Source organism: Amblyomma mixtum, chromosome 2 (assembly GCF_055824585.1).
Source record: "Amblyomma mixtum isolate Tamu chromosome 2, ASM5582458v1, whole genome shotgun sequence".
Classification (NCBI taxonomy): domain Eukaryota; kingdom Metazoa; phylum Arthropoda; class Arachnida; order Ixodida; family Ixodidae; genus Amblyomma; species Amblyomma mixtum.
The window spans coordinates 266,205,156-266,230,018 of record NC_143013.1 but is presented as its reverse complement, the minus strand read 5'-3'; the positions used below and the strand labels follow the sequence as shown (position 1 = coordinate 266,230,018).

Here is a 24,863-nt window from a genome sequence, read left to right as displayed (position 1 = left end):
AGACAGTCTATAGACTATGAATTTACAAAAAACAATGTCTGTAGAATGTCTGTAGAGTCAATGAGAAGTCTGAGAAGTATAGACTGTCTATAGACCATTTTTATAAGGGATATGGTGACCAGTCAGTATGTCCAGCTCCAATTTTCTACCACATTGCTTGTACTAATTCGAGAGCAATTATTTTTGTAGACGAAGGGTGCTAACAATGGAAGGAAGTAAGCTCGCCCTGTCCCGCTCTTATTCACGTGCCACGCGCTGAGGGTCACGAGCCTGCAAAGAAGAAGAACTGGCCGTCGCGGGACGTCGTTTCGTGGTTCTCGGGCGCGCCATGTTTCGCGTTGAGTAGCCGCCTTTCGGAGCTCTCTTGGCAAGATCACTTCTGGTGCTGCAAGAGTCATTCATGGCGTCGGAAGTCACCCCGCAGAGTGCGGCGGACAGCAGCAAGCGGTCCACTCCAGGTAAGAAGTCTTGTCGGAGTGACCCCGTTCTCACGACGGCACAGCGCCACAACTTACGGCTGTAGTGGTCCCAGTGTACCTTCTGCGCCGCTGGAAGATGGCGGCGCTGGAATTAATAACGCTATGCTTGAACCCTCTAATAGCACAACATGCCTCGTAATCCTGTCTTTCCAGTTATTGCAGGCGACGCAAGCAAGAAGAGCTCGACGACCCAGGAAGCGGAGGGGGAGCGAAAGCAGCGCGGCTTCCAAGAGTGCATAGAGTTTCTCATGCCCGTCTACCTGCTGCCTTTCGTCTTCGGGGGCAAGGTAACATTGCGGGAATGCATGTGGGGAAGCTTTGTGCATGTCGAGTATTGTACTGATCGCGGTCGCACGGTCTATACTTAAGAGCGCAGCGCCTGCTTGAGAGTGAAAGAAGATGGACAATGAAGTGCGCTGGGCACAGCCAGAAAAACGTTTCCTCCTGGGGACTAAAGATGCGAGAATTTCCCAGCAACAGCATCTAAGAGCTTAATAAACGCAAAAGACACAGCAGGAGGCCTTTGTCGCGTTTAACGAATCAGCAAGCATTTGCATATGCGCCAGCCCTTGGACTTAAAAAAACTGGCGTCTTTTGGGTGCGAAACTGGGGCCTCGAAAACCCATTGGCTATCTACTGCATCAATAGTTAGCGGCTGCTGCGTTTTCGGTAAAAGTTATCAGACCCGAAAAACTGTGAAATTGAGCTTCTGCTACCAGTGGCCCCGGTGCCGCGCCTGAGGTATCAGGAGCCGTGCTTCCTAAAGATACTTTTCACCTAATCTTACTTTTGCCTATTTGACTTTAGGTAGCCCTACTCACATTTAAAGGTATCCAGTGAGACGGATTTCTTTCTTGGTATTGTCCGTGACGTCACAGGTGGTGCCGATCATAATCATCATCATTTATGACGATCAATACTGCTCACGACAGCTGCTTTCAGCGGAGCATGCTTTATACCTCTCTGACGAGCGCACAGAAACAACAAAAAAGCGCCTTATCGCATGCAGTCGGGCATCTGCATCTACTGCGTCCTGCTGACGGTGGTGGGCCTGATTGGTCGACTTCTGCCATCGCCAGCTGCTGCCATGCTGCCCATCGTCATCCTGCCACTCGGCGGAGTCAGCGGCGTCGACCAACTGGCTGCACACTACTTGGGCGTCAGTATGCGCGCACAAGGGCGTCTTTACGGCAGGCTCGCTACCGGTGTCCCCCGGATTGTCCCACACTGTGCTTTTGCTACAACGAAACGTATAGAATAACCGCTAGCACTTTGTGGGAGAGATCTTGCAGCATGCTACCTTGTACCAATAAATTTGTATATACAAGAGCAAATAGGGCTGAGGCGGAGCACATGAAGCAAATAGTGCATAACACGGAGGGTGCGGCAAGGGGGACAGGAGCAGGGCGAGGGCTGAGGTAGGCTTATAGCTTTTGGTTGCTTAATTACGCTGTTATCCTGTACCGGAATAGTGGGTAGCGTAAGAGATGATTGCGATTTTGCACATTTGGGAAGAAGAATGTCAGAAGCCAGTGCTGATTTGGCTCCCTCGACTGCGGGGAGGGTGATGAAACTATTATCCTAAAGAGAGCCTCGTGCTAGTTCCGTATGCCTCAGATGAGCGCCTTGCTTCGGGGGTCCTCGTCGTGTTGGCTGTTAGAGTTTAAGAACTAGTCTAAACAGGCTTAAGCTCTCCTCTGGTTCAGACACTTCTCCGGTTCGGACTCTACTCTAATTCAAACTCCAAGCATGAGACCCGTTATTGAAACTGGCGCTGCGCTCAAATCATGGAGTACACTTCTTCAGCGTCTGCATAAGCGCATGACATGTAAGGTTGAATGTAAATATTATGAATGAATGCGCCTCAATTGCTGATATGCTATAGTGAGCTTGTATACATATTCTTAGCCTAGCTCTGAGTAAGATTTCTTTGTATAGCCATGCAAAGATATGAGGTGGTTAAGCTATCAATATGTGGACACAGCCTATCTCTTCGTTTAGTAGGTGTCTGACAGAATTACGAGGGGGTACCCAAAAGAAACCGGACTAAATTTTTTGGTCGGCAAAGCCATGGCCGGGCTAGAGTGGTGACGCGCGCGCGCGTCACCCCTCTAGCCCGGCCGTGGCAAAGCTTCTGTGGTACCGCGTTTTGCCACTAGGAGCGCATAGAACGAACATTCCAGAGTCAGTAAGCCGATTGCCGTCGTTGAAGGAGGTCAGACTAGTTTAGGCAGAGTTTTAGAGTGACAACTGTTTTGTGTGAATGTCGTTTTTGCAATGGCTGATTTTCGTGAACAGCGTGCGCCGGTGAAATTCTGATTTTTGCTCGGAAAAAGTTGAATGGAAACTCTTGAAATATTAAGAAAGACGTACAAGGACGATGCTATGGTGACAACTCAAGTGTTCCTGAATCGAATCCTGAATCAAAACAACAATCATGCCAATGGAAAACTTCAAATTCACCTCGCCTCAAGAAAGCTCGTCAGGTGAAACCAAACCTCAAAATAATGCTGATTTGTTTTTTCGACGTGAGAGGAGTCGTCCATTGAGAATTTGTTCCGCAGGGTCAGAAAGTTAGCCAGCTTTCTACTTGGATGTTTTGAAAAGATTGGGCAACCGTGTGCGGTGGAAGCGGCCTTATTTGTGGCGGTCGGGTGACTGGTTTTTCCATCATGGCAATGCCCCTGCTCACACAGCCCTGTCTCTACGACAATTTCGGACCAAAAATGGCATGACCCCTATTCCTCAACCCTCATACCCTCCCGACCTTGCCCCGTGCTACTTTCTTTTTTTCCTAGAATGAAAAAATAGTTGAATGGAAAGCGTTTCGCTGATGTTGCTGAGGTGAAGAAAAAAACGACGGAGGCACTGTCAAGCATCACAAAAGATGAATTTAAACAATGTTTTGAAAAATTGAATGAAAGATTCGACAAGCGTATCATTGCAAGTGGGGAATACTTTGAAGGAGATTGAAGGTCTGTGCTTAAAATGTGGACAAATAAGTTCAAACAAAAATAAGTCCGGTTTCTTTTGGGTACCCCCTCGTACTTAAACGAAAGTCAATGGAAGTAAGCTAACCGTCTCATTTCAGCGCTCAGCACTAAACTACTGCCTTTGTGAGACAATGTAACTGCGCTCAACTCAGTCCAGATCTTCTCGTTCAGTTTAACCTTGGATGCCAGGCTCAAGGCTCTGGGTATGCAACGCGTGAAGAGTTTACGGAAGTGAATTTCGGTCCACAAAATGGAAGACCTGGACAGAGAACATTGTACGTGGCATGCGGAGTTGACCTATGCCACTGCAGATTGTGTTGCTTACTGTTGGGTCTGTTGGGACTAGATGCCCCCGATCAAAAAAAATTATTTTTGAATTTGCTCAATGAATACTCACCCCTTACCCAAAGATCGCTTGACCTCAAAACCAAGGCTGAGGCTGTAATAAGTATTAAGTTTCGCTACGTTGCGAACACCTCTGGAAGTAAATTTGTATATCATTATTGGCATTTTAAATTCAAAGTAAAATACCAATCAATCATAATTCCCTCAAATTTTCATTATTTTAGATTCCAGCCCACTTAATTTGTGCATTACTTTTTGTTTTTGTTTACTAACGTAGTTTTACGGAAGCATTCATTCAGCGCAACCGAAAGACGATGGAATATATTTCCTTCTACGAATATCTCTGCAGCCCCGCGTCCTGTCGGCTTCCCTGCTGTTCGCCCTTGCCATCATAGGCGACGAGACCACCATTTTCTTTCGCCTGTGCCTGTACGCGCTGGAGCGCTACGCCCTGCGGATGGAGCCACTCTTCGTGGGCATGCAATGGATCGTCTTCGGGCTAAGCCTGATCCTCCCCAGCACCCTCATCGTTGTCTTCAGCGCAGTGTTCATCGACCGCTTTGTCACCACCGTCCACAGTGAGATCCTGGATACCGAGCAGCGAACCGGGATGCGTAACCGTACAGGCTCGAGTTTCTTCGACGGAGGCCGTCGGACGCGGTGGAGCCGTCGTACCAGCACGAGCCCCACCGGAAGAAGGTCCCGGAGTGTGTCTGTCGTCAGCGAGACAGGCACTGCAGCCAGCGAGGCGTCCGGCTTCAGTTCGGTCGTCAGGCAGTACAGGATGCACCCTGACGTGTCGGGAATGAAACCACTGGATGAACTGCTAGCAGCGCATAAGGTAAGTTGGCCCATTGTTAACAGAGAGGTATTCTGAAGACATAAAACTACGCAGGAGACAGGACACAGAAAACACAGATTGTGTACTTTTGCTTTCGGCGTTAAGATTGGTTGCGCATGCGTTGCTCTTGAAGGAAGGTCGTTTTTCGTCCAATAAATCAGTTGTTAGTCTACGCTCGTCCTGTCTGCCTCTTTTCTGTGTCCTGTCTCCTGCGTAGTCTTATGTCTTCAGAATGCCTTACCAACTAGCCTCTCATCACTCCAAGAATTAACAGAGAGGGTTTATTGACAGGAAAGGCAGAGAGGTTGGCCTGAGAAATGAGCATCTGGCCTGCTACTCTGCAGGCCAAATGTTAATGCAGTGCATACGAGAAAGGAGTACACACGTAAAGTAAACAATAAAAGCTCTCCGCCCAATGAGCCTCAAAAAATTTAGCTGTGGTTCAACTCGGCTGGAACTGGTTGGTTGAAGCGAAAAGACGATTGGAAAATCCGTAATTTGCACGCTCATAATTAAATTATTCATTAAGACTTCAGTACATAATTAGAAGATACGTTTCTAAGACATCTGTGCATTCACTAGACGCGCGCCCTCTGCTGGACCATCGGCAAGCATAGCGTGTTGGGGTTTCAGTGAGTGCCGCATGATGGCGCTACGACTGCACGCCATGCACGAAGGAAATTCATCGGAAAAGTACTTCGCTACTCGCCTTATTGGGATATCTCTAATTTACATGCTGATAACTGAATTATTCATGCAAGCTTCCGTGCATATCTCGAAGATACTTTAATAGACATCTGTGCATTCACTACAGGCGCGCCTTCGTTAACTTCGAAGAGACGAAAAGTCATGACGGAGTGGCAGCGTCCCCGTCTCGCATGCCGGAGGCGCGGGTTAGATTCCTACCTACACCGTAATTTTCGTGTTTTTTTATTAACTGAGGCCGCTTCAAGGTTATAACTGCGCCTTAACATGACCTTCAAGTTTGTACGCGAGATGCGGAGTTTTCGCTCAAACACAGATCGAGAGGAAAGACGGCCGAAGCGAAAGGCATAAGAGGACTGCACACAACAGAAGAAAATCACCCCAAAAGCACGACAAAAGGAGTCCTCACGTTTCTGTGGTTTCTTCGCGACAATTCGTTACCAACTGGCCTACACCCAGCTCATCCCACGTAATGAACTGCTCACTTCAGTGCACACTGTTGCTTTTAAAATGGGGTGTTCCTTGGAAAACCACGAGTGGAGACAGAATGCTCACGGTATGTCGAACTTACAAAGTTTCCTCGTCCAGTGCGCTTATCACTGCTCCTCAGTTCACTTCAGGCACAGTATAACGTGCTGCACTGTGTGTGCACATTTTCGGACATTTTCAAAGAGGAAACTATCTGTGGCCCATGCCCTGATCCATTATGTCCGCAGGCACAGAAACGGCCCCGCAAGGCATCCTTCGGCGCCGTCCAGCGACCTCTACTCGACGATGACCAGCCACATTACCTACCTGTGCGGCGCATCCGATCGTTCATCCACGATTCCAAGCAGCCGTCATCCATCCTCAAGCGCAATCCCGATCCAGCGCAGCCGCTTCCTTCGCAGTCTTCAGCGCCACCATCTACAGATGTGACAGAAACGGAGGACCGTAGGGGCACCTTCTCGATGGGTTACCCCCATACGTCGTCCCCGGAAGGCTCAGATGAGGAGGGGCACGACGTCCAAGGCAAAACCCTCATCGCAATAATGCCCACAGCACCGTCCAAGCCTCCTGCGGCAATTTCCCCTCCGTCCGCTTCGATCACGAGTCCAGTAGCAAACGGCAGCAGTGCGACGGGTTCTTCGCCCACCGCTGCACCGACTGCGCAAGATCCGAACTTTTCCAGTGCAGCTGCTGCTGCGGGCATATCGTCGCCGCCGGCCAAGTGCACGGCTAGCAAGGCCCGCTCCCCTTCCTCGCGGAAGCCCCGTGCAAAAGCCAAATCCACGCAAAACCGGCCCGGCAAAGGCGATGCTTCGGCGAAGAAATGGGGCGACAAAGCTGAGGTATAGTAACGTAGTTGCTAAGCATGCATGCCGTTGTTTTGCGAAATTAAATTTTTAGGGTTGGAAACAGTGTATACGGACAGAGAAATCAGGCAAAATGTTCTTCGGTTTGAGAACTTCTCGTTTCAGCAACTCTGGGGCAAAACTGACACATGGAGCCTGATTAGGATCATGCGACCATGGCGTTCACAGCAGCACACGAGGACTAATGCTACGAAGCGAACTCTGCGCCACCTAACTGAGCATTATGTCATCTCCGCGCTTGTTCAGTGGATTTAACGTTCAGATGCTGACCTGAGAACACGAGATCTAATCTCTGCCGTGGTGGCCACATTAGCATTAAAGCGAAATGCAAGCACGTCCATGTGCTTTCCGATGTCAGTGAATGTAAAAGAAACTAAAACTCCTGGTGGTCGATGTTCTTCGCAGACCTCCAATAAGGCTTCCTTTTGGGCTCGCGTGCTTTAGGACGTTAAACCTCGCATAGCATAGGATTATCCCCTAAAAATCACCAAATTTAAAAAAAAAAAAAACGTTATCAGAGGTAATATTATGTGCTAAGTGTCCAACATCTTTCTTGTTCTAAACGCTAAGCAGAGTGGGAGTATTAAGTTGGGGGCACCGGATCTCTGTACTAATTTTATTATGTGTTTCACTGGTATATGGCACTGTTTCGGAATCCACAGCTGGCGTCAGCGAATAAGATATTCCCTCGGAAGTCGTCCAGTGCTCGAGATTTCTCCATTGTAACGTGTGTGCAAAATGCCGTAGGAAATTGAGCCGTTCGCTGCTTAAGGAACAAACTTAAGTGCGCGTGAGTAACACAGACGATCTCCAGAGCTCTCTTAGGATATGGGCGATCCAGACCCGTCATAAGCAGGCTTTCATTTCTGGTTCATGAGTCGAGCTTTCCGTGCGTTTTGTGGCGCTCTGTGTCCGGTTTAAGATGAGTAGGGCTCGTCCAAAGCATTTTTTTTTCGTTAGCGACAGATGGCAGCACACGTACAGGATGACCGTTTTCGTACAGTTTTCGAAAAAAAAAAAATAATTGTGTACGTTACAGTCTAAATGAACACTCTGGAACCTATTGTGATGCTTTGAGCTCCCAATGACATTAGTTGCTTCAAACTCGGTATTTTTGTTAAAATAAGTCATTTTATTAGGGAATGTTTATAAACCAAATGCACAGCATACAGTGCACTCAAACACACCGTTTCTTAGAATGGAGCTGTAATATATAACGCTGAAAGTTAGGCTACCTGATTAGCCGTCATTGGTAATAGAACGAAAAACGGGGGCGGGAAAGGTATGAAGGAACTGGCACCGGCGACCACGGTCTTGAAGTGCTTAAGTGAACAATACTGAGCACGATGATTGCATGACTATTGTTTCTGACACAGCCGATGCATGGTCGCTCTGAAATGTCGCCCTGTTCATCCTTCATAAAACGCACACCGCCTGCCTAAATCAAACTCATTTATGCAGAAATACTACGACTATGCGTCCTTTTGCATGTACGTTAACTATGTCCTGTAGTCTTTTCTTCTTTAGAACTACTGCAGAATTACAGCTGGTTCTTGTTTCAGGGTCAAAATGATCTCCAGACGAAATCAACGAACAGTGCACCTAAGCCTAAGCAACCTGCTGATAAGCCAGGCGACTCAAAGGCAGCAAAAGCAAAGCGCAGATCACCACGCCAGCCAGCGTCGAAGAAGGAGACAGGGCCGGAACCCAATGCAGAGGTGAAATGCGACCAGGTGCCTGTGCCAAAATCTGCGCTAAAGCAACAGCCAAAAGCAGAGACGAAGCCAGATGCCAGAGTGAAGCCAGGACAAGAACAAAGGCCGGAGGTCCGCGGCGTTCTGAAGAAAACCAACCCGACCCTACAGCCCAGCACTGGCAGCCACAGTGGCAGCGTGACCGGCAGGAAACCACTGCAGCTGTTCGACAACGACGTGTGTAATTTCGACTCCTGGTTGGCGGGGAGCCACGAGCTCGTACGGGCAAGCTCTGACCTCAACTTGACCGAGCGAAGAAAGCTGCTCACACGGCAGGCGTCTTCTACGAGCGAGCATCAGGCGCCGTCGGGTTCATGTGAGGAAACTGGCGGTCGTCATTCTTGGCGAGTTTATGGCGAGGCTTAATGACGTGAGTTAACGACACCCTAGATGAAATCCCCCTTCAGAAAATCGGCATGGGCAGGGCAAGTAATGTGGGAAGTTGGTAGTCAATGGAGCCACCGGTTTTCACTGCTGAACTTAAACCAATTGTAAACGCAACTCTTTAAGCTGCCATCTCCCGCCCCTTTTACCCAGTTTCCTCTGGTCGAGACTTCCAGCACTAGATACCGCTTTGGTTCAATATCTGCATGGCGTTACGCTCGTATTTAACGCAGAACAAATTCGCGAAAACGTATTTCGCAGTAAATGCCACAGGGTAGTGACGAAGTCGTTAAAAGACTATAGACACCTAACTCTTGGGTGCGTTATTATACATTGATTACCACGTGGTATTCTCCTACAACCGCTAAATAATTTATAATCCAATTGCTTTCTCGTGCTGTTTCGGTTTCAACAGCCGAACAGTGACTGTGACGTCAAAGTATGGTTATAGGTCACGTGAGGCATGAAAAAACTGCAATATAATCGGTGCTTCTACAATCGTTATCATTCAAGCTCTTGAGGAGGGCTGGCTTCAGCACTGTAGTGAATTGAAACGATGAAGCAGCGATTATATGTCGACGTTTTTCCATGCCTCAAGTATCATAAAACCACGCTTTGATGTCACAACCATCGTCCGTCTTTGAAACCGAAACAGCATGAATTCGGTTATAAACTATTAAGCGGTCGTAGGCGAATACTACATTGTGATTCATGCATAGTAGCGTCTTCCGCATCATTGAAGAGAAGAAAACATGCCACCAAAGTTAGGTGTCTATACTCCTTTAAGGGAGTTACACATTGCAGAGAAAGTCTATGCAAGCCATATCCGCCCGTTGAAACACTATCATCTTGGCCTTGCAGGGCTCACCGGAGCTGAGCAACAGACGTCGTCCTACCGCGTGCGGGCGTAAGTACCGTATCAGTTCTCGCTTGTTCGGTGATCTGCGGCTCGCTACGCGTTCACGACGTCCTTTCAATCCTTGCAGCCTCACCGTTGCGGCGCGCTCGGCATTCGTTGCTGGTGCCGCCTACACCGCCATATTTGGGAATATCGCCAGCTTCAGCACCGTCCCCACGCGGAACACGGTCCTCGTCACCCTCGGCTGGTAATGGACTACCACTCGCTTAAAGGTGCACTGAAGAGGATTCTGAACTTGTCTTTTTGCCGCGGGAACTCGATCTACACGTTTCTAGCATTCTTAGAAACTGCAACTTATTGCCCTGTATGGCCGATTTCCCTAATTAAATCGAATTAACGTCCGGCTCCCGCCCCTTTTTTTTGAATTCTGCCTCGTACGATGGGCGGAGTCGACCAACGCGTGAAGTTCCTTTCAGCCAGCTCCGTGGAGGCTTTGCTTTCGCTTCATTTTGTTTTTTAGGTTTCCACGAATAAATAGTTTCATTCGCAAATAATATAGCCTCAAAATAAGCCCGCAGAAATTAAAATACGCGCGGACTATTTGCTACTACGGACTACTACGTATTAGTCCGCCGATGGCAGAGCGGCAAGCCGCCACGGGAATGGGTGAAAGGCACTCCACGCGTTGGTCGACTCCGCCCACCGTACGAGGCAGAATTCAAAAAAAAGGGCGGGAGCCGGCCGTTAATTCGATTTAATTTGGGAAATCGGCCATACAGGGCAATAAGTCGCAGTTTCTAAGAATGCTAGAAACGTGTAGATCGAGTTGCCGCGGCAAAAAGACAAGTTCAGATTTCTCTTCAGTGCACCTTTAACACCGAAGGCGCTCGGGGAACATGACCACCAGTGGTTTTCCTAAGTGCAAAGCTCTAAATCTGGTCAGATGCTGGCGCTTGACAGTCTTTGCGCGCTGCTGAGTACTGCCCCGACTGCTGTCAGCACGCGGGAAAATATAAGCAAGGGCACCGACTATACTGAGTGCGCCTCTGTAATCACACACAACTCAAGAACGAAGCGGAAGGTGTCGCTAAAAGAGTCCGTTAGCCAATGGCGTCCGCCAACTTACAAGTCGTCGTGGTTAAAGCGGTTAAGCCGTGCTTAATCCCCTTTCATCTAAGATCCTCTGCGGTGTCATGCTAGCAGGACCAAGCGGATTAAAGATGACGTCAAGAGAATTGGCTGACGCCATTGGCTAAAAGGTCTCTATGAGGGGAATTGCACGCTTCATTGTTGGGTTGTATCCCTACAAAATTTGGTTCAAATTGTTAAAATGATGACGAAGCCGCCGCGCGGTGGCTCAGTGGTTGTAGCGCTCGGCTGCTGACCCGAAAGACGCGGGTTCGATCCCGGCCGCGGCGATCCAATTTCTATGGAGGCGAAATGCTAGAGGCCCGTGTACTGTGCGATGTGAGTGCACGTTAAAGAACCCCAGGTGGTCAAAATTTCTGGAGCCCTTTACTACGCCGTCCCTCATAGCCTGAGTCGCTTTGGGACGTTAAACCCCCGTAAACCCTTAACCCCAAAATGATGACGAGAACAAGTAATAGGACTATGCTCGAATGTAGTCTCTTGAGATACTAATTAATGGTAGCCGTTCAGCAAACCACTTAAGTTTTTCATGTCCGCAGCGACGATGATTTATGCCCTGTGGACTGGTTGAGCTGGACGGCCGTCTCACTGCCCGTGGCTCTCGTCTGCTGCCTGACTTGCTGGACTTCCATCTACTGTGCCAACATCGTCAGCTGGTGAGTGTTTCAATTTATTGAATGTGCGGCTTTCACAGATACGTGACGGTATGATGCTTCATTGTACAGAACGGCCAGTCATTAGCAACGATTTTCGGAACACGTACGTTCAGGAACGAATTCTTTTGGCGCTGCCTCGCGACCCAGTTGGCCGCAGGGTATCGATACCGGCGGATGGAGCGAGCACTGGACGTCCCGTAATACTTGAAGGCGTTTCAGGTTACTAATTATCTTGCATGAAGGCTCCGATGCAATCATTTTCTCACCGGAATACTGTAAAGTTTTCTTGCCGAGCGTTTACTTATACACGGTATGCTAAAGGTGTCTCATACTCACCTTTAGCATACCGTGTTGCCGTTATAATTATAGAGTACCATCAGCCCGCCCACCGCCAGTGCGTACGTGCTGATAGGTCCCGACGCCGCAGGCGTGCGCACCCTTAGGGTAATCTTCACATGCGCACTGACGGTGGTGGGGCTCCCGGCACTCCGGTAACGGCAACATGGCACACGGCACGCTTAAGGTGTCTAAAGTCAAAATATTTCAGGTAAAAGTCTCCTGCACGTCGATGAACCCAGTTGATGCAAAATCAGTGGGCGCCTGCATTACTCTATAGATTTGACTTTAGTGCGAACTGGCACTGCGTGCTTTGAATGGTCTCTTAACGAAGTGAATTATTTTCTTGTGTGAGGAACTCACAGGAAGCCTGAAAATGGGCAGTGCCTCCCATGGGAGTGACATATTGGCATCAACTGCTCTCAGTTCGAGCTACGAAATCTGCAGTTAGGAAAGGCTTAGTGCATTGTGCAGGCTTCGCCTCATGGTATACCCTTATATGGGAACATAGCAATGCTACATTTAGTCGATAAAGAATTGAGCGAAATTGGCAAGATCTGTGTGAATGTGTGCATTACAGCAAAAGCAGCTATAGCTTTGGTTTAGCGATATAACCTTGCTTTCTACCGAGGAATACATCGTCAGCCGTAAGATATTTTATTTATTATTGAATTAATTTAATTAAGCTAAATATTTTAATTGAATTATTTGATCGTCCCCTGCCAACCGTGCCAGTGTCAGTGTGTCAAATCGTGGCAAAGTGTCGTGAGGGAGACCTCCACTTTTAGGGAGAAGAAACATGCAAATAGGAGAGAGAGAGAGAGAGAGGAGAGGAGAGGCGATGATGATGATGATGAATTTATGGCGCGAAAGCCTTTGTGGCCAAAGAGCACCTTGGCACAAGGTGTTTTTGACTACTCAAGATGGGGTCAGAGAACCATTCTCCAAGCATTTCACCCCAAAGAAGCCGAGCACCAGCCCAGGGGAAAACCAAAGCTATTACAGCTTCAGCTCATTTCATCAGCTATGCCAGTAAGTTCTAGCTTTACAAATGTTCTATGACTGTAGGTTTGCATATAGCTGTAAAAAGTTTCTGACCCCTATGTTTTCTTGCTATACCCTCTACCTTTGTTTTCTTCACCCTAACTTCTCCCCTGGGATTCTTGTTTCCGGCGCCTGCAAATAAGATAGTAGATAGCAATTTCTGCCACCGGCACTGATCTTTTCCATCCGTATTTTTTGAAGCCACTATCACCACACTTGGACTTTTTGCCAGCCGCTGCAACTCCTCGCTTTTTTTCTTTATCTCTCTGTCCCCAGTGAGGACGACATTGACGAGCAAACACAAGAAGACATGTCCAAAACCGCCCGGATTTGTCACGACAACATGAAGAGACACCCGTGAGTTATCTGCATTTTTAATCACAACTGGCGTATGACAGTTCGTACAACGAATCTGAACTTCACAGTGTCCGGGAGACCTTGGTTTTTGCCACACTCATGGGGACCTCCGTGGCTTCCAGTGCATACAGCCTCCACTATCCCGAATGGTAAGCGCCTGTGAGAAGCTGAAATAGCTTCCAAGATTGCAAAAAAATTGGCACACGGTTACAAGAGCCGGTAATGCGAAAATCGAGCGCTGCTCCTTACACGCCACCAGCCACCAATGGCAGGTGGCGTGTTATGCTGCTAGCCACCCTCCGGGATCTTCCCGTGGCAGCCGCTTTAAGGTTGCCCATGCCTCCGCTCTCGCCGTGGCAGGTGGCGTTTTGCTCTGCTTTAACTGCCAACACGCCACCTGTCACACTTGTTTTGGCGTGCCACCTGTCACGCCATCTGTCAGGTGGCGTGTTACACCGAAGATTACTACTACGACGTGGACCGCAGGAACGGGCGCCTAGGAGCTGCGCTCTTGAACTAGCCGGCAACGAATACTTGCTGTCAGAAGGCCACAAGAAAGACTCACTTATACACGGTGCCTACAGAGTTAACGTTTGAACAGTGCTAGTTCGTCAACCGCTTCGATGCGTTAACAAGGCATGGGCGTGTTCCTGCGCATGCAGGGACCTGGAGGTCCCTTTGTTGGGCCTCACCGTGCTCGTGCTCAGCGCGGCGCCCGGGTCGCTACTGCGTCACTGCTGGTCCCATCGCGTGTTCAGCTGGCGCACCCTGTGCTCGCGAATGCCTTGGAGCATCATCCTCATGCTGGGCTCCGTCATGGCGCTCTCCAGGACTGTAGAGGTACGCAACTTCAGCCGTAGTAAGTCTTACTACTGAGTCACATGAGTGAATGTGCCCAATGAGTGGATGTAAGAATGAATTGCGCCCAGAGTAAAGTATGAAAGCGGTGGTTGTATATAAACTGTCTACGGGTAAAGTTACTGCTTTGCCTTCACATTGGCGGAAGAGGATTTGCGGCAAGCAGCCACGTTGTGGTCGCTGCCCCTCACCGGTTGCGATATCATTCTTCGTGATAACTTTCGTCGTCGATATCCTGCCTGCTCTGGATAGTCTTCTGATAAGAAGTGCTTGGGATAGTTGGAGCATGATCATATGCAAGACTTGCGCAGCTTAGATTGACAAGGACAGAGTTAGACAACATGAACGGTTGAGCGCAATCTGCCAACTGAGACTTTATTCCATTCCAGTGGAAGAAAGAAAAGAGCATGTGACAACAAGCTTGATAAAAGCGTCAGAGGGGAAGAGAAGGCAACACGGAAGCGGATTACGCTGATAGCAATTATGACAGAAGAAAAAAATGAAAGTCTTGAAAAATAAAAGAAAACATCATCAGCAAAAAAGTGTTTGTGAAGCTCGACCTGGAATTTCGCAGCGTGACCATATCAAATCTGCCTTACTGATACACACGCGTAGTTGACAGTCATGGGATTTTTTTTTATCTTTACGTAGCCTAGCAATCTCCCTCCGGGTGAGGGAAACCGAGGGGGAACTTAGGGTCGTCTTCCATGGCAGATATCGTTCGGAAGGCCTCGATTACCTCACGTTTCTTCTTGTCTTTGACCAGAGATTTGGGGTCAAGATTTTCATTTCATCTCCCCATAAGTTTAAAGGCATCTGCAAAAAAGTTTATCAGGTACACCCAGCAAGTGAGGAAAAGGGGTTCGCCATGTTTCTCCTTTCGTCACTTGCTCAACAGGAGTTGTGTATAAGATACCTCTTTCGTGTAGCATGCCCAATGTGGGGCAAAATGGACGCTGTCTTAATGAACGGCTCCTAGAGCACAGACAAAATTGTCGTTACCTGCAGGGACAAGAAAATTTGGCTTATCACTGTCTAAAGCACGAATGCAAATCGTTTGAAAAGTCCATAATCCTGGCAAGGGCAAAAGACAAAAAGAAACGTGGGGTCATCGAGGCTTTCTGAATGATATCTGGCATGGAAGGCGACTACTTAAGTTCCCCATCGGCTACCCTCATCCGGAGGGGGATTGCTGGGCTGCGTAAAGATAAGATTCATATGACTACCAGCTACACGCATGTATCAGTAAGGCAAAGTTGATATGGTCAGGCTGCGAAATTCCAACCCGAGCTTCACAAACACCTGCTTGGTGATAATGCTTTCTTTTCTTTTTGAACACTTCTCATTTTTTCTTTCAGTTTTTGTTCTGAAATTTTGCTATCAGCGTAGTGCACTTCCGTGTTGTCTTCTCTTCAGCTTTTATGCTTTTATCAAGTTTGTTGTCGCATGCTCTTGTTCTCTTTTTTACACTGAAATGTAATGAAGTCTCAGTTGGTAGATTGCGCTTAACTATTCGTGTTGTCTTTAACTCTGTCCTTGTTAATCTGAACAGCGCACGTCTTGCATATGAGTCTTCGTAGGAGTAGTAAGGGCAGTGTAGTTACTTTTGTAACACGGTACATTTTCTCTTAGGATAGCCATGACGAGTTCCGTAATTCGCGAAGGTATAGCTCCAATTCTTTGCCTATGGCCTTTCATTAGTGATGAGTAGTTTACCTTATTCAGTACCCAATGACATATTTGCATTCACTTGGACCAGCTTGCTTGCACTCTCGCATTCTGGTCGCTTAGGCATGGCGCCTGGTGGAGACGTGCATGGCCCGGCTAGGAGACCAGTTCTGGGCGCAGCGCTCCACCAAGTCGAGCCAGTTCATCCTGCTCAGCATGGCTGCCATCCTCTCCGAGCTGGTGCTTGGCGAATCGCTCGCCCGATCCATGGCGACTACTGTTCTTAGAGTGGTAAGTCTGCTAACGATTCCCTTGATGTCTTGGTCATCGAGAGGCTCGAAGTGTCCCATTAATCATCATCATAATCAGCCTGACTACGCCCACTTTAGAGCACAGGCCTCTCCCATGTCTCTCTAATTAACCTTGTCCTTTGCCAGCTGCGGCCACCGTATCCCCGCAAACTTCTTAATCTCATCCACCAACCTAACTTTCTGCCGCCCCCTGCTACGCTTGCCTTCTCTTGGAGTCCACTCCGTTACCCTTAAGGACCAGCGGGCATGCGATGCCTCGCATTACATGCCCTGCCCAAAACCATTTCTTCCGCTTGATTTCGAGTAGGAGGTCATTAGTTCCCTCACCCACTCCATCCGCTTCCGAATTCTTAACGTTACACCTATCAGTTTTTTCTTTCCGCAGCTCGCTGCGTTGTCCTTAAAGGGGCCCAGAAACACAATCTTAGTTAACTGTTTTGCGTGTTGATTGCATACAGTGAGTTATAATGGTGCTATTAGGGTCGGTAATACCGCGTACATTCCGTTTTTTAATATTTTAATGTCCTCCCAAAAACAACTTCATGGCTCTGATGGTGTCGCCACACAGTGGCGGGTTTTTAGCAGCGGATATGACATCACCTGGCGCGAGCTTGATGACCGGACAAACAGTAAATATACTGCAAATTGTGTGAATAAATAGAGACACATTTTGTCACCTGTCTGCGTTTTATATTAGATCAACAAAAACAACTTGCTTGTCTTAGATAAAAGCCCTGCAAAGCAAGTAAAATAAAAATACACCACCAGGGGCGCTCTCGCATGGAAACAACGAAGAAGATGACACATGTGCAGTGTGTGGTAGATCTGTGGAAACAATTGAACACCTCATAATCAAATGTGATGGTATCCATCCGGATGTCGATGCAGGCACAGTCACTCTTTCTGAGGCCCTAGGGTTTAAAGATATCAATGGTCATGTAAATAAATCTGCAGTGGAAGTCAGCAAAAAGCGATTGGAGGATTGGTGGCTGAAAAGCAGAGATGTGGCATAAGGTTAGAATAGTAGGAAACCGTAGGCAAAGTTGATGGAGAATCTTAATGAGAACTGCCAACACAGTAAACAAAAAAAAAATAATAAATAAAGAAAAGCTGAGCATGGTGGCAAATGCCACCACCCCGTTTCAAAGGGGGCGCTCCTATCCATCCATCCATCCATCCATCCATCCAACGCTGCCAGTCTCAGCAAGAACGAGTTACAGAGAGCAGGCAACCATGGAGTACAAACTTCCGCGACGTGCTCTGGCTGGCTGTTTTGATTGGTTGCGCCAGGTGCCGTCATTGGGAGAGCGAAATAGGAGTGGGAAGCCCCGCCAAAATCGAGTTGAGGGCAGCGTTTTGTTTGCTTGTATTTTGAAATTTCTTCACTGAATAACTCCCGTTCCTGTGCATCGATTCCTGTAATTCTTTTTAAGTCAGCATCTGTGTGACATAAAGAACTCACCTGAAGTATAGCCGGTATTCCCCCAGGCAGTGTTTCGCAGCCCCTTTAAAGGGAGACTGAAGGGCTTTTTTTTAAAAAATCAGGATGGCAGCGGCGTCCTGTAGTTTTTCATGCTGTATACTGGAATATCGCATCCAAATAAGGGAAAAACAAGCGCGAATTGCCTTTTTTTAGCCGAAATGTGCGGCCTGTGCCGCGGGGCACGCCGCGCGGCGCGCCGCCGCCCGTGATTGGTCAAGAGAGGTCGTGACGTCACTTTGAGGACTGGAGAAGCTGCCGATGCGGATCCGGCGTTGCGTTGAGTGCAGATCGCAGCTTTCCGTGTCGTTGTAAAAGCGAATACGGCGACTATTTTTTTTGTACTGACCTCCGAAGAAAAGGATACTACAGTTAGCTCATTCCACGTATCGCCTGAAACAAAATTCTACGCCTAGCACACGCATACGCCAGCGTCAATGACGCGATGCAGACCATGCGTAAAAGGTGCCAGCACAACCTCGGCTCGTATTCTCGGAAAGGAAGGGGTGCGAACAATACTCAAGTCAATTACCACCCCCGGACGCCTCCTGGCTCGCCCGGAAGAGCGTCATCCTAAAGAAAAGGCCCAAAGCACTATGTACAAAAAATCCTAAAATGGCAGTTTGGGCGAGTTGGTTAAGCATCTTGTAATAAAACAGCGCAAGGACACAGGACGAGAACGGAGGGAAGACACGCACAGCGCCGTGTGTGTCTTCTCTTCGTTCTCGTCCTGTGTCCTTGCGCTTTTTTATTACAAAAAATCCTGTACGCAGTACCCGGCGTTGCAGGTTGGGGCAAGAAAGTATTTCAAGGAAACGATGAAGGAGCACGAAGTTGATGTCAAAATTAGCACCAAGCAGTGCGAGGCATGTGACCACAGGATAGTGACGCAATCATTGTGCGCTGGAAACCAAGCCAAATACGCGCACAAGGCTGCTGCTTCACTCGTGGTGCGTTCAGCAGATGCCAGAAAATATTAATCGCTGCCTCGGAAACGTTCGCCTTTCCCAGATTTGCAGTTTAGGTCAGTGAAGTAGTTGCCAACTATATGAGTGTTTAAAAGCCAAGCTAGCTGCAACTCGCCCGCTGCCACAACTTGATGAAGAAACCGAGTAAGGTTGCGGTGTTTTTTTGCAAAAACTCGGTTGGCATTCATTTCACTCATAAATTTGCATCCGAAATCAACGTCGAACGCTTTCATTTTAATCGCTTAGTTACGATTAAACGAGATGCCGCATATGAAGAGCTTCGATGCTTGCTTTGCTTTATTGTGCTTTGTTCTGCTTGCTTGCTTGCTTGCTTTGCTTGCTTTGCTTGCTTTGCTTGCTTTGCTTGCTTTGCTTGCTTTGCTTTGCTTTGCTTTGCTTTGCTTTGCTTTGCTTTGCTTGCTTGCTTGGTTGCTTGCTTGCTTGCTTGCTTGCTTGCTTGCTTGCTTGCTTGCTTGCTTGCTTGCTTGCTTGCTTGCTTGCTTGCACACGTCGAACCGAGTATAAAATCACTAACCGAGCCTTGCTGAGCACGTCTCAGGTGGTCTGGACGCACCTAAGATGAGGAGAGCGACACATGCTTAACAATATTCTAATTATCTGGACCCCAGCCCACTCGGGTCTGGTTGGAAACGAGGCCGCCCACAGGCTCGCCCGCTCCTCTTTACCCCGGGGAGCCGTGGACACCTCATACGAATTCAGCACTAAAGAGGAAACCAATACCTTTAATAGCATCACAGACATTCAGAAAAAGAACAAAAGGATCTATCCTCCTCCGGATAGATCGCTTAGCTCGGCTGAGGCCTATGACTGGAGAAGACTCCAAGCTAGAAACTTCGCATCCCCGCTCTGGAGGAGCTGGACAGGAGGTGACACGAGGGAGGATGCGGAGGTGTGCGAGTTCTGCGGGCATACCGCTACACTCGAACACATACTATGGAGATGCCCCAGTGCCCCAGGATATGGCAGAATCAATAATGCAGAGGAATGGGAGACCATACTCAGAAGTGCCGACCTTAGCATACAACGATACGCTACCCGCCTGGCAGCAGAAGCTGCGCGACTATACCGTTGCTAGTCTTCCAGCTGCGACGCTGCCCCTCCCCGGACGCCTGCGTGCGGACCCGGAGAGATTTGAACATCGCGTTTTTAATTGGTGATTGCGCCCCTGTTTTAGCAAAAATCGAAAAAATAATTTCGCAGACGTGATCAGCAATGACACTACTTCAAAACCCTAAAAAATTAGCTGATTCGAAAACCGCCTCCGTATCCCTTTAAGCTGAACCCTCTTCGTTAGCCTCCACGTTTCTGCCCGTTAAACGAGGCCAATTCACTGCGCTCCATCTCACTAAGGCGCGCAGTATGGTGCGAGCTGAGTTCTCGTGGTTTCGCTATTTTTCCTGTGAATCCGGCGCGGCTTTTGTGTTCACTATTTATTTGCCTGACTTACACTATAATACTTTCACGTCAACGTCCACTGCGCTACCTGAAAACACATTTCACTCTAAGCTTTAGCGCGGGCTTTGCGAAGTGCTCTTTCCACCAATCGCAGCAAGGTAATCGCACCATATTGAAGTGGTGCAACAGTTACAAAGGCCCATTGGACATGCGGCTGTCTGCCGCCGCGAGATATAATTATCCAGCTATTTTAAGAACGATGCAGATTAAAAATTATTTCATGCGCGAAACCAGATTCACCGTCGGTCGCTTTTGTTCTGAGAATGAGTACTTGGACTGCTTACCGCTGCGAACAGCATAGTCGGTGTCTGGCCGATGGATAACAAAGCTCAAGATTTCAGCTCCAGTTCGACGACGGAAAATTAGGAACACTTATGGTGCGCATATGGGTTGATACGATAAAAATACGCACTTTTATCTGCACAGTTCGCGCGCACCGTACATAGGTCGGGATGTGCTGGTGGAGACGACTTATGAGTTTTTAATTGTAAAATTGCAGCAAATGCAAGATGCTGCAGTTGTGCTGCAATACAACACTGATTTATAGACCACAAAATAAGTCCAAGGTAAAATGCACCAAGCTGCTATTGCGGCCATGCAAAGGAAATCGCTCTGCAATTATGCAGTCGTGTTTCTTTTTGTGATACCCTTACAAGAATTTCTTTAGACCGTCTACAGACTCTCCATAGCCTTTTGTCTATAAAGACTATAGACTGTCTAGAGACAAACCTTATAGACTAGTCTATAGGCAATCTATATTTATGGCCACACACTTTTATTAGACCCGTCTATAGACAGTCTATTGACTCTGAATACACAAAAGAAAATATCTATAAGAAGGCAATATAGTCTACAAGAAGTCTATAGACAGTCTATAGACCTTTTTTATAAAAGGCTATGTCGAGGTGGGGATAAAAATTAACATGCAGAAAACCAAAGTAATGTTCAACAGCCTATCAAAGGAACTGCAGTTCGTAATTGGTAGCCAGGTGCTGGAAGTAGTAAGAGAATATGTCTATTTAGGGCAGGTAGGGACAGCTGATCCAGATCATGAGAGGGAAATAACTAGAAGAATAAGAATGCGGGGGAGCGCATATGGCCGGTTATCTCAGATCATGAATGGCAGTTTACCAATATCCCTCAAGAGAAAAGTATACAACAGGCGTATCTTACCGGTACTGACCTATGGGGCAGAAACGTGGAGGCCAACAAAGAGGGTTCAGCTTAAGTTAAGGACAACGCAGCGGGCTATGGAAAGAAAAATGATAGGTGTAACGATAAGAGATCGGAACCGGCCGGAGTGGGTGAGAGAACAGATGCGCGTTAATGATATCCTAGTTGAAATCAAGAGGAAGAAGTGGACTTGGGCAGGGCATGTAATGCGAAGGCAAGAAAACGCTGGTCCTTAAGGGTAACTGAGTAGATTCCAAGAGAAGGCACACGTAGCAGGGGGCGGCAGAAAATTAGGTGGGCGGATGAGATTAAGAAATTTGCGGGAATATGGTGGCCGCGGCTGGCGAAAGACAGGGTTAATTGGAGAGACATGGGAGAGGCCTTTGCCCTGCAGTGGGCGTAGTCAGGCTTATGATGATGATGATGTTGAGGTTGTATATACTAGATTTGGCCGTCCTATCCCACCTTGCAGTACTTTCAGTATGTCTGGTCACTGCATTGCCCCTCAAAAGTTTGGAGCAACGGCCTGTTCGATCTTGATTTATTACATAATAATGTTAAAGTTGAGCTCTGCCGCCGCGGTGGCTCAGTGGCTATGGTGCTCGGCTGCTGGCCCGAAAGACGCGGGTTCGATCCCGGCCGCGGCGGCTGAATTTCTTTGGAGGAGAAATTCGAGGCCCGTGTACTGTGCGATGTCAGTGCACGTTAAAGAACCCCAGGTGGTCGAAACTTCCGGAGCCCTCCACTACGGCGTCTCTCATAGCCTGTGTCGCTTTGGGACGTTAAACCCCATAAACCAAACCAAACCAAAGTTGAGCTCTCTGTGTCTAACCTTTAAAAAAAGGGCGACGTATTTTTTTAACACGCAGGCCGTGCTGACGCAGACTCCGGTGTCGTTTTACGTGGTGCCGGTCTGCCTGGTGGCCTCCATCAACCTCGTGTTGCCGGTGTCCCTGCCGCTGCTTGTCATGCGCCAATACTTCCACGCTAAGAGCGGCCAGATGGTGAGAATAGGCATTTCAACTGTTCTTTTTTTTTTTTTTTCTGAAGGGGGCAGGGAAGGCGAGGCAACCATAGCCGAACAGGAGTAGTGTCTTCTCCCCACACTATTTGCAATCTCCTGCTGCGTTACTCATCCGAATTTCATCGCCCTTTGCATAGAATTGGCTGCGGTCCAAGACGATATTCAGTTGTTACCGGTTAGCGTAAAATGCGAGGCTATGCATGAGTGTTCAAAAGTACGGTGATGTAGCAGACAGGGAGGCAGCTTACAAAGTAAAAACAAAACAAAAAGAAAGAAAAGGAAAGGCATACATACAGGAAACGTTTCGCTTTGCAATAAAGTGTCTAAGTCATATATATCATTGAGTTGGGCAGATTTGCTCTGCAGATTGGTCTGGTTAAACTAGGTCATGAGTTAATGAGTAACGTACGGGCTTAGCAGGGAAGGTTCTGGGAGTTATCTTGTCGGTTGGTTAATATTTCGGGAGAAGCTTTGTTTCAAAATCTGGCGCGTGTAACTATAAGCACGAAGTAATCGAAATACATGATTTCCGCTCAAGCTCGATGACGAGAAATGACAAACTTCCTTACGCTGCACATGTCAGGTATTGAATTCGTTCGGGAGGGGGGGGGGGGGGGGGGTCGATTCTTAAAAGTACGCACAATACATGTCATGGGTGTTCCTCGATGGAGCGTGTCTCCTTAGCGTAAGTACGTACTGTTAACGGATCAGGTGATGACATAACGTATATGCAGGTTTATCTTTGGAGTTAACGCGATGCCGTATTAATTTGCATTTTCTTGCGAAATATGAAGTGCACGGCAGGTATTCCATACTTTCGGGATCTTAAACAGGAAGTAAATGTCAGATAAGGGGTTTCCGTAGCGTTCTCTTGCCCGGCGCAAACAGAGCGGACTCACTTTTCGTATTAAAAGCGAAGAAAAGTTGAACATGCAAATAGCTGCAGTAATCTTGCGCTCGAGTTTGTACACGGAATAGCGCTGTCAAGCGCCAACAAGCATTTGAGGCAAAACGTGCCGGTGCCTCAATAACCAAAGAAGGAAACATGTACTTCGTATCAAGAAAACAATCTACAAATTAGCCTCACGCGCTTTCTCCATGGAATGCGGTTTTCTGAGATGTAGAAATATTGTTGGAAAAGTATTATTGGGTGCCATTTACACTAATTCAGCTAGCCAATTGTTAAATATAGAGATCAGTGGGGACGGCTACCTTGAGTCATATTTGCAATACGAACATGAGGCATACCTGCTGTTTTAATACTTTTATCCTCCTAAACTGCCTTCCTGCCTGCCACATAACTTGATTTTCGTTTGGACAAACGTGCTGGGTAACTACATCTTGTTGGACTTTGAACTCGTGTGTGTTCTCTCTGCTACATTGCTTATTCTCTGGGCCCACCTTGGCGTTACAAAACGTGGCTCCTCAGGTGCAAAACTGCATCCACCAACGCATAAAGCTCTGCTCTGTTCAGTGTGGTATCACAGCATGCAGAGTGCAGAGGGATGCACTATGCGTCGAGCAAGTCAGTCGCGTCCAGAAGCTCAGCATGAATTGTTAGGGTCATGAAGCATTTCTGCCATTGCCGGCGAGCAACGAGAGTAAGACAGAAAAAAAACTACAGTCCCTAATTCGTAGTTCGTAAGCTTCGTAGTTGATCACCGCATCTGCCCTCAGTTCCTTGACCTAACGGTATTTTAACCAGTGCTTCAGTTGACACTACCAGATTGAAAAACTAGGATGGTGACATTAATCTCATCGCTCGAAAATAATCGTTACTTAAAGGGATTTCTCTGTCTCCTTGTCTCGCTCGACAGGTGGCGTACGGCGTCTTTCTCAAGTGCGTCGCCGTGACGGCCATATTCATCTCCATGAATACCGTCGGCCTCATCGTCTTCCAAAGCGACCCGGTGCCCAAGACGCAGCCCATGGGCGCTCTTCTCAATGCCACCGGCTTTGACAGCGGCGTTCTCTAATGCCACTCTATAGAGTTATCTGCACATTGCTGTTCCCCATTTTTTATGATATGTATTTCACACTTTTATCCCATTCGTTCGGTGTGGAAAAGCATGTCGCGTGTGCATTGTGCTTCGTGACACCACACGCTTTTTTTTTTTTGTCTCCACAATTTTTGATTTTCATGTATCCTAGGATCTGAGGTTGTTTCGAAGCGATGGCGTAATAGTGTACAATTATTTTCTGTCTAGCTCTCACTGCAGTTAATTTTTTGAACTACCATGCTCTTTGTTGTTTGTCATGTGGGTAGTTGGAAAGACTCATTGTCCGTGAATTATAAAATGTGCAAAGTTATGCCAGTGAAACGTTCCTGACAGGGCGTGCAACCAGTGGTGGACTTTCTGCACGGTCCTTCTATGACATGTGTTGCCGTCAGCAAAGTGAAGCGGCGGTCCTTTTCGGACCGCGATCATCTGTGTCAGCTCATTCGCTTGTGACATGTGAACACCCATGTGAATGATGTGTCATGCGGGGGCAGTCTCTGAAAGTAGTGAATCGGGACATTCTTTTAATTCGTCGAGTTAGTATAATATTGCTTAATCTCAAACCATTCTCCCCTGAAGCCGCATTTGAAAGGTAGAGATCGTAGAGACCAGCGGTCAAACCAGTCAAGTGGACTCTGCGAGCACTCC

At 47.8% G+C, this 24,863-nt stretch overlaps 1 protein-coding gene across 1 annotated transcript; it reads left to right on the top strand.

Annotated features, from left to right (window-relative positions):
• Positions 1–606: 606 nt before the first annotated feature.
• Positions 607–24,494, top strand: LOC149363879 (uncharacterized). The gene is made up of 14 exons (XM_089568616.1): positions 607–766; positions 1,489–1,638; positions 4,167–4,658; positions 6,080–6,694; positions 8,281–8,788; positions 9,718–9,763; positions 9,843–9,962; positions 11,404–11,520; positions 13,177–13,257; positions 13,326–13,406; positions 13,920–14,097; positions 15,907–16,074; positions 22,061–22,195; positions 24,033–24,494. The coding sequence occupies exons 1-14, from the start codon at positions 608–610 to the stop codon at positions 24,189–24,191; spliced, it is 3,009 nt and encodes a 1,002-aa protein (XP_089424742.1). The 5' UTR covers position 607; the 3' UTR covers positions 24,192–24,494.
• Positions 24,495–24,863: the final 369 nt, after the last annotated feature.